The 17,844-nt window shown below is 27.2% G+C and overlaps 2 protein-coding genes and 1 long non-coding RNA gene across 7 annotated transcripts; 1 reads left to right on the top strand and 2 right to left on the bottom strand.

Moving 5' to 3' along the window:
• Positions 1–172: 172 nt before the first annotated feature.
• Positions 173–13,620, top strand: LOC142238571 (uncharacterized). Its single transcript, XR_012722763.1, has 3 exons — positions 173–257; positions 322–428; positions 13,410–13,620. It is a non-coding gene; the product is annotated as an uncharacterized LOC142238571 (long non-coding RNA).
• On the bottom strand, positions 789–5,905 carry LOC142238568 (cyclic GMP-AMP synthase-like receptor). 4 transcript variants are annotated; one of them, XM_075310258.1, is made up of 5 exons: positions 5,695–5,905; positions 1,419–2,137; positions 1,141–1,346; positions 1,060–1,090; positions 789–907 (listed from the first exon to the last, which is right to left on the bottom strand). In XM_075310258.1, exons 1-5 carry the CDS (start codon positions 5,873–5,875, stop codon positions 848–850), a joined length of 1,197 nt encoding a protein of 398 aa, XP_075166373.1. In that variant the 5' UTR covers positions 5,876–5,905; the 3' UTR covers positions 789–847. The 4 variants fall into 4 exon arrangements, with proteins under 4 accessions (XP_075166373.1, XP_075166374.1, XP_075166371.1 ...); XM_075310259.1 differs by lacking the exon at positions 1,060–1,090 and having other exon boundaries at positions 1,419–1,747; positions 1,805–2,137; XM_075310256.1 differs by lacking the exon at positions 1,060–1,090.
• On the bottom strand, positions 8,251–16,207 carry LOC142238570 (cyclic GMP-AMP synthase-like receptor). 2 transcript variants are annotated; one of them, XM_075310260.1, is made up of 4 exons: positions 15,963–16,206; positions 11,914–12,614; positions 9,428–9,626; positions 8,251–9,049 (listed from the first exon to the last, which is right to left on the bottom strand). In XM_075310260.1, the coding sequence occupies exons 1-4, from the start codon at positions 16,141–16,143 to the stop codon at positions 8,940–8,942; spliced, it is 1,191 nt and encodes a 396-aa protein (XP_075166375.1). In that variant the 5' UTR covers positions 16,144–16,206; the 3' UTR covers positions 8,251–8,939. The 2 variants fall into 2 exon arrangements, with proteins under 2 accessions (XP_075166375.1, XP_075166376.1); XM_075310261.1 differs by lacking the exon at positions 9,428–9,626 and having other exon boundaries at positions 15,963–16,207.
• Between the last annotated feature and the right edge of the window lie 1,637 nt (positions 16,208–17,844).

Below are 17,844 nucleotides of genomic sequence, written 5' to 3'. Positions count from 1 at the left end.
ACACACTGTAAGATTCTTTACAAACACCGACATTCCGTCCGGAATTACTGATAGTCTGTAAAGCGCATTCTTCTATTGTTTATTGGGTTGCCCAAAGGCATCTCTATAAAATATAAATGCAATCTGGTAACATTTTGTAACGGTTTTTAGTATGAAGTATAATTCGGATATTAAAAAGCGCTCCAAACCATATTTCGATGATAAACGATCATCTACAATTGTCCTGGTGGAAGAAATCCGGCGGAAGGAATCCGTTGGTAAGTATTGTAGTCTTTCAGATGGATTGGTTTAATTCGACGTTTCGAATCTTTTTAATAATAGATGAATCAAACAATACATTCTATGTGAAGAAGAATGGATAGAGCTGAGGGTAGAGGTAACTCCAATAGAGATGGCTTCTAAAATGAGGCGGCTTCTGGTATAGGGTGGTGAGTGTATTTTAATGCGTTGTTGTTTTGCTAGCTGTAGATTTCATTGAAGCCTTTTTGAGTTATATCTTTCTTTTTTTGTATCTTGAACCATTAAGGAATAGGGGATGTCTTTTAAGGGTCTCGAAAGACATCTCTTATTCCTTAATGGTTCAAGATACAAAGATTGATAGTCAACTATGAAAGATGTAACTCAAAAGTGTTTCAATGAAATCTACAGCTCAAGGCTAAGCCTTGAATCAAGTCTATTTTATTTGATTTAGGAAAAAATCGAGAATTTTAAACTTTCTTCAGATACTAAAGTTGCTTAAAATTAATTTTGTGTGGTCGTAGCAATTCCAACAAAATGTAAAAAAATAGTAAAACGCTACAAATGAAGTTTATTGATATAAAAATTATCCCAAGAATATTTGGCCTGTTTATGGTGAATCCTTTTTGGGTCGCCAGCTTGTATTATTTGTAATTTTTTTGGCTGTTCGCTAAAAATATAAGATATTATTTAAAATATATTAAATTACATTAAATTAATATGATTTTAGATTCAAAAGGGATTTTTTTAAGAAATGAGTGTGTAGGTCGCGCACGCAAAAACTTCTGCACACTCGTTAGCTCCTTCAAATTGGTCTCTCACTTTCAACTCCCTCAGCATGCTTTGGCTACGGCTACAAATGCGTAGCCAAAGCAAATCTAGGAAAGTTTGACTCTAACATACCAACCAAAAATGTCTTTGTATATCCGCTTTTGATTGATTTGATTGAGATTTCCATAGGCCCGTTCCAAAGATTTTCTAGCTTTAACAAAACATTTCAAAAATTCGGGAAATTGAGCAGCCGGTATTGTCTGTAACAAATTTAATGATCGGTCCCAATAGTAAGGGAGATTTCTATTTCGTAAATGTGATTCCATGGATTTGAACATCTGTAATAGTTGATTTATTACTATTGTTGGCTTGGACCAGTATACATATGTAGTTGCTTAAGACATACTTACATTGATGATAATTTGCGCTAAAGGTCTTCGCCAATAATGTGTACCTTTGGACTTTTCAGTTTTCAAAAGAAATATTGTTTTGATATAATAACTTTTTATTCCGCTAATATTTGGATGGACATTTCGAAATCTCTTCATTAAACGTAAAGCATTTTTTAAATTCTGTTTATTTTCTATAAGTTGTTGTTCTTTGTGATAATATGACGATCGAAGTGAAGTACTAACATGACCTTTAGTAGAAATAGGTTTGGGTATAGCCTCCCATAGATCGCCATCGAGCATCGGTCTTATACTTTGTTTCGCTCCCAAACGTATGACAGGTACAAAATCTATTGAATACTGAAAATATTTACGATTTTGGTAAACATAGATTGTATGAGCTGGACCTTGTCTCTTATAAGTCAATTTGATGTGGCGATATTCCTCCAAGTGCTCCACATCTTTTAATGCTTTGGAAAAACAACTTTGAAAATAGGATTGTATCTTTGTGAGAATTAAATAGTGTTTTCGATCAAGCCATTCTTGCATATATCGATATGTACGTGAATGTTGTTTTTCATTGCGTATTTTTTTGATGACATTTGTAAAATCCAATTGAACATTTCCAGGCATCTTGTGATCTTTATATACCTCAATACGTTTCCATTCAGGAAATTCTATTAGGAAATCCATATCAAATTCATCTGGTTTTGTAACTTTCAAGTTATCACCATAACTTCCTGTCATAATTAAATAATTGTAGATATTAAATACTTTTGTCCTTATGGAGAGATGGGAAAAATGTTTTCTGTGTTTGCTAAAGGGTAAATACTAAGGTGGTCTTTTTCAAGCGCATTAATTTAGCCTAAAGGTCAATATATTAATTCGGTATTTGTTTGAAATCCAAAATTGTGGAGTTTACAACATTTCGATTTCGATGATACCCATAATGTCAAAAGATCACGAAAATAAGATTTTAAAATTTTGTTATATTCAGGTCCTACATATTTATTGCATGGAACGGTGGATCTCTGATGCATCTAAAAACTGGCATGTTGTAGCGTAATCTTAATACCCTTGTAAATCAATAATCTTTGAATAATTTTCATTCTATTAGCAATTCATAGGTGTTGGAATCTGTACATGCATTAACAACATTGTTGTCTAGAATACCTGTTTTAAATTGCACAACACATCTTGGAAACAAAAACAAAATAAAACAAGTAAGGAAAGTCTTAAGTCGGGCGGGGCCGACTATATTATACCCTGCACCACTTTGTAGATCAACATTTTCGATACCATATCACATCCGTCAAATGTGTTGGGGGCTATATATAAAGGTTTGTCCCAAATACATACATTTAAATATCACTCGATCTGGACAGAATTTGATAGACTTCTACAAAATCTATAGACTCAAAATTTAAGTCGGCTAATGCACTAGGGTGGAACACAATTTTAGTAAAAAAATATGGGAAACATTTAAATCTGAAGCATTTTTAAGGAAACTTTGCAAAAGTTTATTTGTGATTTATCGCTTGATATATATGTATTAGACGTTTAGGAAAATAGAGTCATTTTTACGACTTTTCGACTAAGCAGTGGCGATTTTACAAGGAAAATGTTGGTATTTTGACCATTTTTGTCGAAATCAGAAAAACATATATATGGGAGTTATATCTAAATCTGAACCGATGTCAACCAAATTTAGCACGCATAGTTACTATGCTAATTCTACTCCCTATGCAAAATTTCAACTAAATCGGAGTTAAAAATTGGCCTCTGTCGTCATATGAGTGTAAGTCGGGCGAAAGCTATATATGGGAGATATATCCAAATCTGAACCGATTTCAACCAAATTTAGCACGCATAGTTACTATGCTAATTCTACTCCCTATGCAAAATGTCAACTAAATCCGAGCAAAAAATTGGCCTCTGTGGGCAAATGAGTGTAAATCGGGCGAAAGCTATATATGGGAGCTATATCTAAATCTGAACCGATTTGGCTGATATTTTGCAAGTTTTTCGAGACTCATAAAATATTCGGATGTACGGAATTTGAGGAAGATCGGTTGATATACACGCCAATTATGACCAGATCGGTGAAAAATATATATGGCAGCTATATCTAAATCTGAACCGATTTTTTCCCAAAATCAATAGGGATCGTCTTTGAGCCGACAGAAAGACAGACGGACATCGCTAAATCGACTCAGAATTTAATTCTAAGCCGATCCGTATACTAAAAGGTTGGTCTATGATTACTCCTTCTTGGCGTTACATACAAATGCACAAATTTATTATACCCTGTACCACAGTAGTGGTGAAGGGTATAAAGATTAATAATTTGTATACCCTTCGCTTTGGGATGTGGTATAGTATAGTGTCTGGCGTTCTGACAGAGTATATGCCTACAAACATTGTTACCAATTTAGCTATTTTCCCGTTAGATTTGGCATTTTTTGAAGTCGTTTAGCGGGAAAAAATGAATAAGTGGTTTAGCGGGAAAAAATGAATATATATGATTTTTAAATTTGTGGAGTTTTTGTATCTTGACCACTAACCAAAAAAGCGTTCAAAAATAGAAGATGTTTTTCAACACTTTATTTTAAAAACGTATACATAGAATAATTTCTACTTGAAGTCGAGTCTGAATTTGGAAACTTAAAGCGTTTTTAAAGCGCGCGCGTTTTTAAAGATCTTTGATAGCTCATGAAGAAAAAGCTGAAAAAACGAATAAATTCAAATTCGGAATCAATACCAAAATCATTAGTGTACAACATCTTTGGAACCGGACATGCTTTTTTTCAGTGTATGTAAGACAAAATTGGGGCATTAGATAGTTAATGGAATGGATTTACTTTTACCAAAATTGGACAACAATAGGTTTGTTTAGGTAATTTTCCAATAAAAGTTATTCAGTATAAACTTGCAAGATAGTAAGAATGGGCTTTATTCTCTTGGGTAAAATTAGTAGATGTGTACACGTTCACGAATTTATCATTAATTCAGAGGTTTTAAACCAATTAAAACGAAAGATATTTATATTGCCTAATTCTAGTGCAATTGGATTTGTTGATGATTAACCAGCTGATAATTTGTAAGTTTTTACAGGGAAAAATGTTTTTACTGTGAAATGTAAACGAAGGACTACTACTAAGGAAATTTGTGATAGTAATCAAAATGTATCGAGTATGCAAACAGAGCTAATATTATTTAAATATTGTTATAGTCTCACAGAAGTAGAATTAAAATGAATACAATTAAAATAATATGCATTTTAAGTGAAATAAAGCCTTTAAGTTTGCTAAATTTCAATCAAAAATGTAACTTTTGATACAAAAAAAATTTAGCTTTTTTTCTAGCTTTTTTTGGCAAATCTATCGGTTTGTGGTGAAACAATTCTGGCAACGCTGCCTACAAATGACTGACTTTGGTACTTTGAGAAGGAAATCTTTGTAAGAATATTTTATGCGTATCCAACAGTTTCGTGTATATTTTTCCCGCTTATGATCAGGTTTTGTAACTTTCGGGGAAAATAAAATTTCAAATTTTCGATTTTGGCAATATTGCACTGATCAAATTCTTATTCATTAACGCAATAAATTGATCTAATTAATTTTTTAATTGACATTGCTTCAACAGTTGGGTTTTATGCATTTTATACCAAATAGTTTATATAGAAAATAAAAATAAAATGTAAAACAATACAAATAAATAAAAAAAATATTTAAATATAAATAAATAATAAAACAAATAAATAAAGTTCAAGGATTAAAAATTGTTAGCATATTAAAATTATAGTCGTAAATTTTTATATTATATTTAAAACTTTATGCTAAATAAACCTGCGTTAGTAGGCATTTAAGAGTAGTAATCATTTCTTAATTTTTTTTTATATTTATTATATCTGTAGGCAGTTAGATTATATTTTTTTATTAAATTGTTTTTTTTTTTTTTTACATATAGTAGTTCCCAACTCTTGTTTAATCTAAGATATTTACTTTGTATTAAGGTGTTTACTATAAGTCAAGTTTTTGCAGTCCTTGATTGTAGTCCTAATTATTAATTTTTTAGTACATTTAATACATTTTCTTTATGTTGAGTAACTCTGTTACCGTATATGGTCATTTGGGCTTGGTTGTAAAATGAGTTAAAATAAAAAAAATAATTATAAAAAAAATAATAATTGCCCAAAAAATAAAAAATTACCCATAATAAGTGAAGGGAACATATGCTTCGGTTCACCCGTTTTTTTAGTTATTTATTATACTATACATTTTCCATAATTACTCACCAGCCATTCTAAATCCATTGAACAAATCTCCAAAAGGTTTTTTTCTACGAAGACTGTCGAATAAAGATCTTCTTAATTCATGACAATGTAGAGTATATATTTGGCGATATTTGTTTATGTTTATACATTTTTTATTTATATCACACAAAACAGCTTCCAAATTAGGTTTAAGCGTATACATTCCGTCTATTGAAGTGTTTCGCAAGATACTCCCTTTTCAGAACTAAGCGAAAAGAGAATGTTTTGTACTTTTGTTGGTCGAAATGCTAGACTACTCTTTAGGGTTTCCGTTTCAATGGTTATTGTTTATACAATTCCAAAATAACAATAAAATAAAGCATAGATTCAAATTACGTTGAAATCACTTAGAGAAGCTTTGATACACTCATAAATGTCACTAGCATTACTAAGAGGGAATAAACCGTCGCTAAAAACGGTCATACTAACCTAACAAATGTTTTCTTAATTTCATAAAACTTTTCTAATTTCATTTTTATATAGGATGTTTTGTCAAAATTTCATTGCTATAGGAAATTTTTTCAAAATTTCATTTCTATTGGAAATTTTGTCAAAATTTCATTTCTAAAGGGAATTTTGTCAAAATTTCCTTGCTATAGGAAATTTTGTAAAAATTTCATTTTTATAGGAAATTTTGTCAAAATTTCATTGCTTTATGAAATTTTGTCAAAATTTCATTGCTATAGGAAATTTTGATAACATTTCATTGCTATAGGAAATTTTGGTACAATTTCATTGCTATAGGAAATTTTGATAAAATTTCATTTCTATAGGAAATTTTGATAAAATTTCATTTCTATAGAAAACTTTGTCAAAATTTCATTTCTATAGGAAATTTTGTCAAAGTTTCATTTCTATAGGAAATTTTGCCAAAATTTCATTTCTATAGGGAATTTCGTCAAAATTTCATTTCTATAGGAAATTTTGTCAAAATTTCATTTCTATAGGAAATTTTGTCAAAATTTCATTTCTATAGGAAATTTTGTCAAAATTTCATTTCTATAGGAAATTTTGTCAAAATTTCATTTCTATAGGAAATTTTGTCAAAATTTCATTTCTATAGGAAATTTTGTCAAAGTTTCATTTTATAGGAAATTTTGTTAAAATTTCATTGCTATAGGAAAACATTTTTCAAAATTTCATTTCTATAGGAAATTTTGTCAAAATTTCATTTCTATAGGAAATTTTGCCAAAATTTCATTTCTATAGGAAATTTTGTTAAAATTTCATTGCTATAGGAAATTTTGATAAAATTTCATTGCTATAGGAAATTTTGGTACAATTTCATTGCTATAGGAAATTTTGATAAAATTTCATTTCTATAGGAAATTTTGATAAAATTTCATTTCTATAGAAAATTTTGTCAAAATTTCATTTCTATAGGAAATTTTGTCAAAATTTCATTTCTATAGGAAATTTTGTCAAATTTGGATTTCTATAGAAAATTTTTTCAAATCTTGCATTTCTATGGGAAATTGTGTCAAATTTTGCATTTTTATGGAAAATTTTGTCAAATTTGGATTTCTATAGGAAATTTTGCATTTCTATAGGAAATTTTGTCAAAATTTCATTGCTATTTTGCCAATTTTTTTTACAGGAAATTTTGTCAAAATTTCATTTCTGTAGGAATTTTTTTCAAAATTTCATTTCTATAGGAAATTTTGTCAAAATTTCATTTCTATAGGAAATTTTGTCAAAATTTCATTTCTATAGGAAATTTTGTCAAAATTTCATTTCTATAGGAAATTTTGTCAAAATTTCATTTATATAGGAAATTTTGTCAAAATTTCATTTCTATAGGAAATTTTGTCAAAATTTCATTTCTATAGGAAATTTTGTCAAAGTTTCATTTTATAGGAAATTTTGTCAAAATTTCATTTCTATAGGAAAGTTTGTCAAAATTTCATTTCTATAGGGAATTTCGTCAAAATTTCATTTTATAGGAAATTTTGTCAAAATTTCATTTCTATAGGAAATTTTGTTAAAATTTCATTGCTATAGGAAAACATTTTTCAAAATTTCATTTCTATAGGAAATTTCTATAGGAAATTTTGTCAAAAATTCATTTCTATAGGAAATTTTGTCAAAATTTCATTTCTATAGGAAATTTTGTTAAAATTTCATTGCTATAGGAAAACATTTGTCAAAATTTCATTTCTATAGGAAATTTTGTCAAAAATTCATTTCTATAGGAAATTTTGTCAAAATTTCATTTCTATAGGAAATTTTGTCAAAATTTCATTTCTGGAAATTTTGTCAAAATTTAATTTCTATAGGAAATTTTGTCAAAATTTCATTTCTCTAGGAAATTTTGTCAAAATTTCATTTCTATAGGAAATTTTGTCAAAAATTCATTTCTGTAGGAAATTTTGTCAAAATTTCATTTCTATAGGAAATTTTGTCAAAATTTCATTTCTATAGGAAATTTTGTTAAAATTTCATTGCTATAAAAAATTTTGTCAAAATTGCATTTCTATAGGAAATTTTGTTAAAATTTGTTTTTCTTATTTATTTTATTTAAATTGAAGCCACAAGCGGTGAAAATATATGTATGTATTTATTAAGTATAAATATGTATATTAAGTAATATGTATAAAATATAAAATAATAATGTAATAAAAGAAACATAAAACATTTTAAGTTCACAATGTAATTTAACAAAAAGAAACATTTATTTATTAAGCCCAACTACAACAAAACAAACAACTCTACTAGCATTTCTATAGGATATTTTGCATTTCGTTTGTTATTGTTGGTTTCTTCTTCAATCACAATTGTTGTTTTGATGTCAGCTTAAACCCATGCGTTGACACAACTGCAAGAGTTGCTTAACCAACAGAGGAAAAGTATATTTGTCAAATTTATTTTTGGCAAAGCCAAATGTAAATTACTTTGGGTTTAATGAATTACCTGAATTTATTCTGATAATTGGTTGATAGTTTCGCTAAGTAGAAGATGCTGATGTGGAATGTGGTAATTCCGAAACGTGCGTCCATCCAACCATCTTGCAATCTAAAGGACTTTGCCAAAATAAATTTAACAAACATAATTATCCTCTGTTGGTTAAGCTACTCTTGTAGTAGAGTCAACGTATGGTTTTAAGCTGAAATCAAAACATTTCATCTCTATACAGTTTTATCAAAAAATCATTTTTATACAAAAAGTTGATCAAAATTATCATTTCTATACAACAGTTTGTAAAAATTTCAGTTCTATAATATGATTAATTAAAGTATTATACAACATTCATCCTCTCTTGGTATAAGAGGCTGATAGATTTCATCGTCTTCGGAGTTGCTCTCCTGTGAGACATATGGGTTTCTTTCCAATTTCAATGCTGAAAAATAAAAATAAATAATATGTAGTACGTTATTATTAAGCATATCAGAACTTAGCCGAGACACGAACCCTATATAATTTATAAGTGTTGAAATTAAAAACCTATTTTATTATTTTAAAATGTTGAATTTAAGTGAACTTGAATTCAATAGAAATGTACCAATCTCATTAGTAGAGACTTTCAGATCGCTACGCCTTCACATAGTTAATTAAATTAAAATTCTAATTAAATATTTACTATTTTGAAATTTCGAGCCCTACGGAACTGTATCCGAATTTACTACAAAAATATTTTTTCAACTAAACTTAGGTTCATGTCTCGCATTTATCTTCATATATATCTACTAATATCTAGTGAATAAAGCAATAAACTTACTAAATATGCTATATACCCTCTTTTGGAGAGGCAGTGTCATTCCATTAGAAGCCATCTGAAGTGTTCGCCTACAATTTGTGACACACACTAGCATTTCTCGTAATTGGATGCTTGAAAATTTGTCATACATGTTTAAACGCTTGTCCCAAAAGAATGGTAATTCTTCTACAATCAAACTATCCTCCATTATTTCAAACATCTGGTAAAGTAAGAATCATTTTATTCATTTCTATAGGAAAACATTTGTCAAAATTTTTGAAATGAAATGAAATTTTATCAAAATTTCGTTGCTTTATGAAATTTTGTCAAAATTTCATTTCTATAGGAAATTTTGTCCAAATTTCATTTCTATAGGAAATTTTGTCCAAATTTCATTTCTATAGGAAATTTTGTCAACATTTCATTTCTATAGGAAATTTTGTCAAAATTTCATTTCTTTAGGACATTTTGGCAAAATTACATTTCAATAGGAAATTTTGTCAAAATTTCATTTCTATAGGAATTTTTGTCAAAATTCATATCTGTACACACAAAAAATTTTTTTTCTGATTCAATTACGAAATTAAATGATCCAATTATTTTTAATTGAAATGTCTTCAATCACAGAAATGGTAGTATTAATTAAAAAATTAATTGAAGGTCAATTAAAAAGTTAATTGATCCAATTAAAAAATTAATTGATACTATTATTTTTGTGATTGATTTTTGTTTCAATTAAAAAATTTGTTGAATCAATTAAATTTTTAATTGACTATTTTTTAAAACTCAATTAAAATGTTAATTGGAAAAATTTTCGTGAAATTTTTTTTGTGTGTAGGAAATTTTGTCAAAATTTTATTTCTATAGGAAATTTTTTCAAAATTTTATTTCTATAGGAAATGTTTTCAAAATTTCATTTCTAAGGAAATTTTGTCAAAATTTCATTTCTACAGGAAATTTTGTCAAAATTTTATTTCTATAGGAAATTTTGTCAAAATCTCATGTCTATAGGAAATTTTGTCAAAATTTCATGTCTATAGGAAATTTTGTCAAAATTTCATATCTGTAGGAAATTTTGTCAAAGTTTCATTTCTATATGAAATTTTTTCAAAATTTAATTTCTTTAGGAAAATTTTTCAAAATTTCATTTCTATAGGAAATTTTGTAAAAATTTCATTTCTATAGGAAATTTTGTCAAAATTTCATATCTGTAGGAAATTTTGTCAAAATTTTATTTCTGTAGGAAATTTTTTCAAAATTTCAATTCTATAGGAAATTTTGTCAAAATTTCATGTCTATAGGAAATTTTGTTAAAATTTCATTTCTATAGGAAATTTTGTCAAAGTTTCATTTCCATATGAAATTTTGTTAAAATTTCATTTCTATAGGAAAACATTTGTCAAAATTTTATTGCTATAGGAAATTTTGTCAAAATTTCATTGCTTTATAAAATTTTGTCAAAATTTCATAAAACAACGAAATTTCATAAAACAACGAAATTTTGACAAAATTTTATAAAGCAATGAAATTTTGACAAAATTTCCTATAGCAATAAAATTTTGACAAATGTTTTCCTATAGAAATGAAATTTTAACAAAATTTCATATAGAAATGAAACTTTGACAAAATTTCCTATAGAAATGAAATTTTAACAAAATTTCCTATAGACATGAAATTTTGACAAAATTTCCTATAGAAATGAAATTTTGAAAAAATTTCCTACAGAAATAAAATTTTGACAAAATTTCCTACAGATATGAAATTTTGACAAAATTTCCTATAGAAATGAAATTTTTACAAAATTTCCTATAGAAATGAAATTTTGAAAAATTTTCCTAAAGAAATTAAATTTTGAAAAAATTTCATATAGAAATGAAACTTTGACAAAATTTCCTACAGATATGAAATTTTGACAAAATTTCCTATAGACATGAAATTTTGACAAAATTTCCTATAGAAATGAACTTTTGAAAAAATTTGCTATGAAATTAAATTTTGAAAAAATTTCCTATAGAAATAAAATTTTGACAAAATTTCCTACAGATATGAAATTTTGACAAAATTTCCTACAGATATGAAATTTTGACAAAATTTCCTATAGAAATGCAATTTTTACAAAATTTCCTATAGAAATGAAATTTTGAAAAAATTTTCTATAGAAATTAAATTTTGAAAAAATTTCCTATAGAAATAAAATTTTGACAAAATTTCCTACAGATATGAAATTTTTTCTATAGGAAATTTTGTCAAAATTTCGTTTTTATAGGAAATTTTGTCAAAATTTCATTTCTATGGGAAATTTTGTCAAACTTTGCATTTCTATAGGAAATTTTGTCATAATTGCATTTCTTTAGGAAATTTTGTCAAAATTTCCTTTTTATAGGACATTTTGTCAAAATTTCATGTCTTAGGAAATTTTTTCAAATTTTGCATTTCTATATGAAATTGTGTCAAAATTTCATTTTTATAGGAAATTTTGTCAAAATGAAAACTCTACGGTTACTTACATCGATTATTATTTTCGAAAGCGATTTATACCAATATGATGAGTCTTCTTCTTTTGCTTTCCACAGAAATAGAGTCTTGATGAAGTAGCTCTTCATATTGTGCATATTTGAATGGGCGTCTCGAAATTTTTTCATCATGCGTAAAGCATTTTTCAAATTATAATTGGAATCTATCAGTTTCTTTTCCTGCATGTAAAACGATGATCTAAAAGAAGTTGAATTTCGAACTCCCCAAATAGGCTTTGGTATAGCTTCCCATTGTCCTACATGAGAGGGTACTATACTCTGGCTCTCTTCTAACAGTATACCTGGAACAAAGTCAATGGAATATGTAAAATTCCGCCCATCAACCGTAATTGTGTGCGCTGGTCCTTGTCTACTATATTCGAGAGTGAACGAATCGTAGCGTTGATCCATTGCATCCAATGCTTTTACAAAACAACTTTGAATATACGATTGTAATCTTTCGACAAGCAAATAATTATCGTCATCCAAAAGTTTTCGAATTAAAAATGTGTAGGTTGTTTCGTGTTGAGTTTCTTTTCGAATTTTCATTAAAACTCGTGAAAAGTTCAAGTGAACATTTCCGGGGTGATCATAATCTTCTGAAACGTCGATAAGTTTGTATTCTGGGAATTTAATACGAAATACTACATCGAATTCATTGGGAATAGAAACTTTCAGGTTATCACCATAGCTTCCTAGAAAGAAAAAAAAAAAAATAGAACATATAATGTATGCTTGATTTAATGTATATAAAAATGTGGGAGTATGAAACTTTCATAGATGAAAAGTTTATTTATTGAGCTCCTAAAAGCTAGTGTCTTTGTTCCAAAAAAAAAAATACTTGGATTCAAAAATTACTTGACCTTCCCTTAAAGATTTTGGTATTGATTCCGAGCCAAAGATACGGTTTCTTTAAAATAAGGGCAATTTTGGGTAGCTATATATCTTTAAATCTACACTGGAAGAAATATTGACTTAATATGAAAGAGTATGCAATCTACACAGAAAAAAAGTAAACTAAATTATGGGAAAAATGAACTATCTCGTGCAAACATTGAATTAAATTGAATTCCAAATTTATTAAACTAACGAAAATTTTCCGACATTTTTTGATTTTTAATTCTCATTTACGAAATTCATCTTTCTCGAAAAGAAAAAATGAACTAAAAACAAAGAAAAAATCTTAGGCGCCGGATCATTCCCATTTTAACCACGCTGCTGTATTTCATTTTTACTATTTTTGAGAAGTGTACGAAAAACTTCTTCTGTTTTAGTTAGAATTGAACTAATTTGTATGCCATTGAAATTTTACTGCCATTTAGTCATAATTTTTTTGAGACATACTTGGAATAATGAAAAAATCGTTGAGCTGGGGAAAATTTCTTACAAAATTTTAAATATAAACTAAAACGAAATAAAATGTTTGCAATAAATATTAGTTCATTTTAGCATCAGTTTTACAACATACTTTTTTTCTGTGTACATTTTAGGATATGCAATTTACATAATATTAAGGACAAATATTTTTTCAAGGAGGAGGTCCCCTTGCCTGGCAAGATATCAACAAATGAGGTATCCTACATACCAAACCATTACATTGAGCGTAAATTTCTACTTTTCTCTACAAGGGAAAGGACTTCCTTCCCGCCTAAATATCTAAAAATGGCCGGTCAGTGGTAAACTATGCAGCTCCAGTATGGACACCGCAGACCAGTGATACGCAGTGGAATAACATACAGACCTGCCAGAACTCTGCCCTTAGAACTGCGACTGGTTGTCTCCGCAACACACCCCAGGATCACCTTTATGTGGAGACAAAGATCATCTCTGTGCGAAGACACAATTATATGTTGTCAAAGCAGTATCTCCTGGGTTGTTATCGCAGTAATCATCCAAACTACCATCTCATGGATACACAACCACCACCCAGGAACGTAAGGGTTAGGTTAAAGGTTAAAGTGGCAGCCCGATTTAGATTCAGGCTCACTTAGACTATTCAGTCCATTGTGATAACGTAAGGGTTGATATACATCATCTAGAGCGCAAGATCCAGTGTTACAAAAAAGAGCCTCTAGATCAAGCAGCGTACCAGGCAGGTTTGAACAGGATTCATGAGGATACTGTAGCTGAAGCGGTGAGCAGCTACAAGGTTAATCCTGTTCTCGGAGTCCGTCCACCGCCCATAGCACCGGACGAAAGAGACCTCCCACGGCAGACGAGGGTAGTTTTAGCCCAATTAAGATCATGCAAGTGCAGCCGCCTCAATTCCTACTTATCAGTGATTGATAGCAGCGTAGCTGACGTATGTCCAATTTGCAACCAAGGGCCACACGACACGCGTCATATTTTCTCTTGCCCTGCTAAACCAACCCGACTTACCACTAGATCACTCTGGATGCACCCCACCTTAGTCGCAGAGTTCCTCGATCTTGTGGCCAAGCTGAAGTACCAGAGCGTATAACATAAAAATGGATGAAATCACAATAAACTGTTACAACAACATCACCCTCCCCGAACAAATATAGAAAATGAGGTATCCCATTTTCATCTTTTATGATACCAGAAAATGGCAATTTCCAGAAAATTTAAAGAAAATCTAACACAATGATGTAGCGGATCACGGTTGCCACTCGAGCCAAAAAGAATCTACCAAAATTGGGAGAAAATTTTACCAAACAAAACAACCTTATTTTGTCAAATTTTATTTATATTTTTTATTTGTTTCTATAGAAAATGTTGTCAAAATTTTATTTTTATAGAAAATGTTGTCAAAATTTTAATTTTTATGGAAAGTTTTGTCAAAATTGTATTATAGAAAATGTCAAAATATTTTTGTGGAATATTTTGTCAAAATATAATTTTTGTAGAAAATTTTGTCAAAATTGTATTCCCATAGAAGAATTATCAAAATATTATTTCTAACGGAAATTTTCTCAAAATCTTATTTCTGTAGAAAATTTGTGTAGTACCTCTTAGTTGGAGAGGAATATTTGGCAAAATCTACCAAATCATCAAGAATACTACCAATCTACCAAACAGTAAAATATCTAACATTTTTGGTAGAATTCAATAGGAAATTTTGTCAAAATTTCATTTCAATAAGAAATTTTGTCAAAATTTCATTTCAATAAGAAATTTTGTCAAATTTTCATTTCAATAAGAAATTTTGTCAAAATTTCTTTTCAATAAGAAATTTTGTCAAAATTTCATTTCAATAAGAAATTTTGTCAAATGTTCATTTCTGTAGAAAATTTTGTCAAATTTTCATTTCTGTAGAAAATTTTGTCAAATTTTCATTTCTGTAGAAAATTTTGTCAAAATTGTATTGTATAGAAAATTTTGTCGAAATTTTAATTTTTAAGGTAAAATTTTGTCAAAATTTTATTTTTATAGAAAATATCAAAATTTTGTTCTTGTAGAAAATCATGTCAAAATTTTAGTTCTATAAAAAATTTTGCCAAATTTTATTTCTAATGAAAATTATGTCAACATTTATTTTATTTCCAAAGAAAATTTTGTAAAAATTTTATTCAAAATTTCGTCTCAATTTTATCCCCATAGAAGAGTTATCAAAATTTTATTTCTAAAGAAATTCTTGTCAAAATTTTATTTATATAGAAAAATTTATCAAATTTTTAATTTTTATGGAAAATTTTGTCAAAATTTAAATTTTTACGGAAAATTTTGTCAAAATTAAATTTCTATGGAAAATTTTGACAAAATTTAAAATCTTTAGAAAATGTTTTGTTATTTTTAGAAAATGTTTTGTTATTTTTAATAAATTTGAAAAAAAAAATATTAACTGATTTGTATCATGCAATTGGTAAACTATTTTCGCTAACATTTTGTAAAATAAAGTGACATATATCTCACTTTTGCTTGGTCTTAGGAATTAATTGTGTTCAATTAATGATTTTTCTATAAAAGTTGCCTGGCAACATTGCCATAGACGGCAGATATATTTTACAGCGCATGGAACTCGCAACTTATGTATGTATCTGCCACAACGACACTTACGTGTTTATGAATGCACTTTTACTCACCGCCAATTTGGTAGCCATTGAATAATGAACCAAAGGGCTGATATTTTCGGAGTTTGGTAAATAAAGCATCTCTTACGGCTTCGAAATTTTTAGCATATCGTTCCCGTTCTTTATCTATGTTAATAAATTTATTTACTTTAATTAAAACCGATTCTAAATTGCGTTCCACAGTGTAGTCCATTGTATTTGGTGTACTATGGTTCTATTCGCCGCAGAGTTTATTTCACGAATGTGAGAGATTGTTGTTTGATCAACTTACTTTATTATTTTGTGAGTGGTTCTCAACAGTGTTGCCATTAAATTGCTTAAAAAACGCTTAATTTTGATCATTTTTTTTCCTTTTTTTTTTGTTTTAAAATAATTATTAAAAATATATTATTGTTAAAGAAAATAGTTTAAAGGTCGACTTTTGACAAAATTTTCTATAGTAATAACATTTTGTCAAAAGTTTCTATAGAAATAAAATTTTGACAAAATTTTCTATACAAGTAAAATTTTGACAAAATTTTCTATAGAAATAAAATTTTGACAAAATTTTCTATAGAAATAAAATTTTGACAAAACTTTCTATAGAAATAAAATTTTGACAAAATTTTCTATAGAAATAAAATTTTGACAAAATTTTCTATAGAAATAAAATTTTGACAAAATTTTCTATAGAAATAAAATTTTGACAAAATTTTCTATAGAAATAAAATTTTGACAAAATTTTCTATAGAAATAAAATATTGACAAAATTTTCTATAGAAATAAAATTTTGACAAATTTTTCTATAGATATAAAATTTTGATAAAATTTTCTATTGATATAAAATTTTGACAAAATTTTCTATTGAAATAAAATTTTGACAAAATTTTCTACAGAAATAAAATTTTGACAAAATTTTCTATAGAAATAAAATTTTGACAAAATTTTCTATAGAAATAAAATTTTGACAAAATTTTCTATAGAAATAAAATTTTGACAAAATTTTCTATAGAAATAAAATTTTGACAAAATTTTCAATGGAAATAAAATTTTGACAAAATTTTGACAAATTTTCAATAGAAATAAAATTTTGACAGAATTTTGACAAAATTTTCTATAGAAATAAAATTTTGACAAAATTTTCTATAGAAATAAAATTTTGACAAAATTTTCTATAGAAATAAAATTTTGACAAAATTTTCTATTTAAATAAAATTTTGACAAAATTTTCTATCGAAATAAAATGACAAAATTTTCTATAGATAGAAAATTTTGACAAAATTTTCTATAGAAATAAAATTTTGACAAAATTTTCTATAGAAATAAAATTTTGACAAAATTTTCTATAGAAATAAAATTTTGACAAAATTTTCTATAGAAATAAAATTTTGACAACATTTTCATAGAAATAAAATTTTGAGAAAATTTTCTACAGAAATAAAATTTTCACAAAATTTTCTATTTAAATAAAATTTTGACAAAATTTTCTATAGAAATAAAATGTTGACAACATTTTCTATAGATAGAAAATTTTGACAAAATCTTCTATAGAAATAAAATTTTGACAAAATTTTCTATAGAAAAACAATTTGGACAAAATTTTCTATAGAAATAAAATTTTGACAAAATTTTCTATAGAAATAAAATGTTGACAATATTTTCTATAGAAATAAAATTTTGACAAAATTTTCTATTGAAATAAAATGTTTACAAAATTTTCTATAGAAAAACAATTTGGACAAAATTTTCTATAGAAATAAAATTTTGAAAAAAAATTATATAGAAATAAAATTTTCACACAATTTTCTATAGAAATAAAATTTTGACAAAATATTTTTTTTTGTTTGGTATTTTGTGGTAAATTTTGGTAGATTATATTTGGCTATAGTGGAATTCGTTGCAAATTTATCTTATT

The sequence above is a fragment of the Haematobia irritans genome, chromosome 5, assembly GCF_050003625.1.
Source record: "Haematobia irritans isolate KBUSLIRL chromosome 5, ASM5000362v1, whole genome shotgun sequence".
NCBI lineage: Eukaryota > Metazoa > Arthropoda > Insecta > Diptera > Muscidae > Haematobia > Haematobia irritans.
Note: the sequence above shows the minus strand (reverse complement) of the source record. Positions and strands in the feature narration are given on the sequence as shown.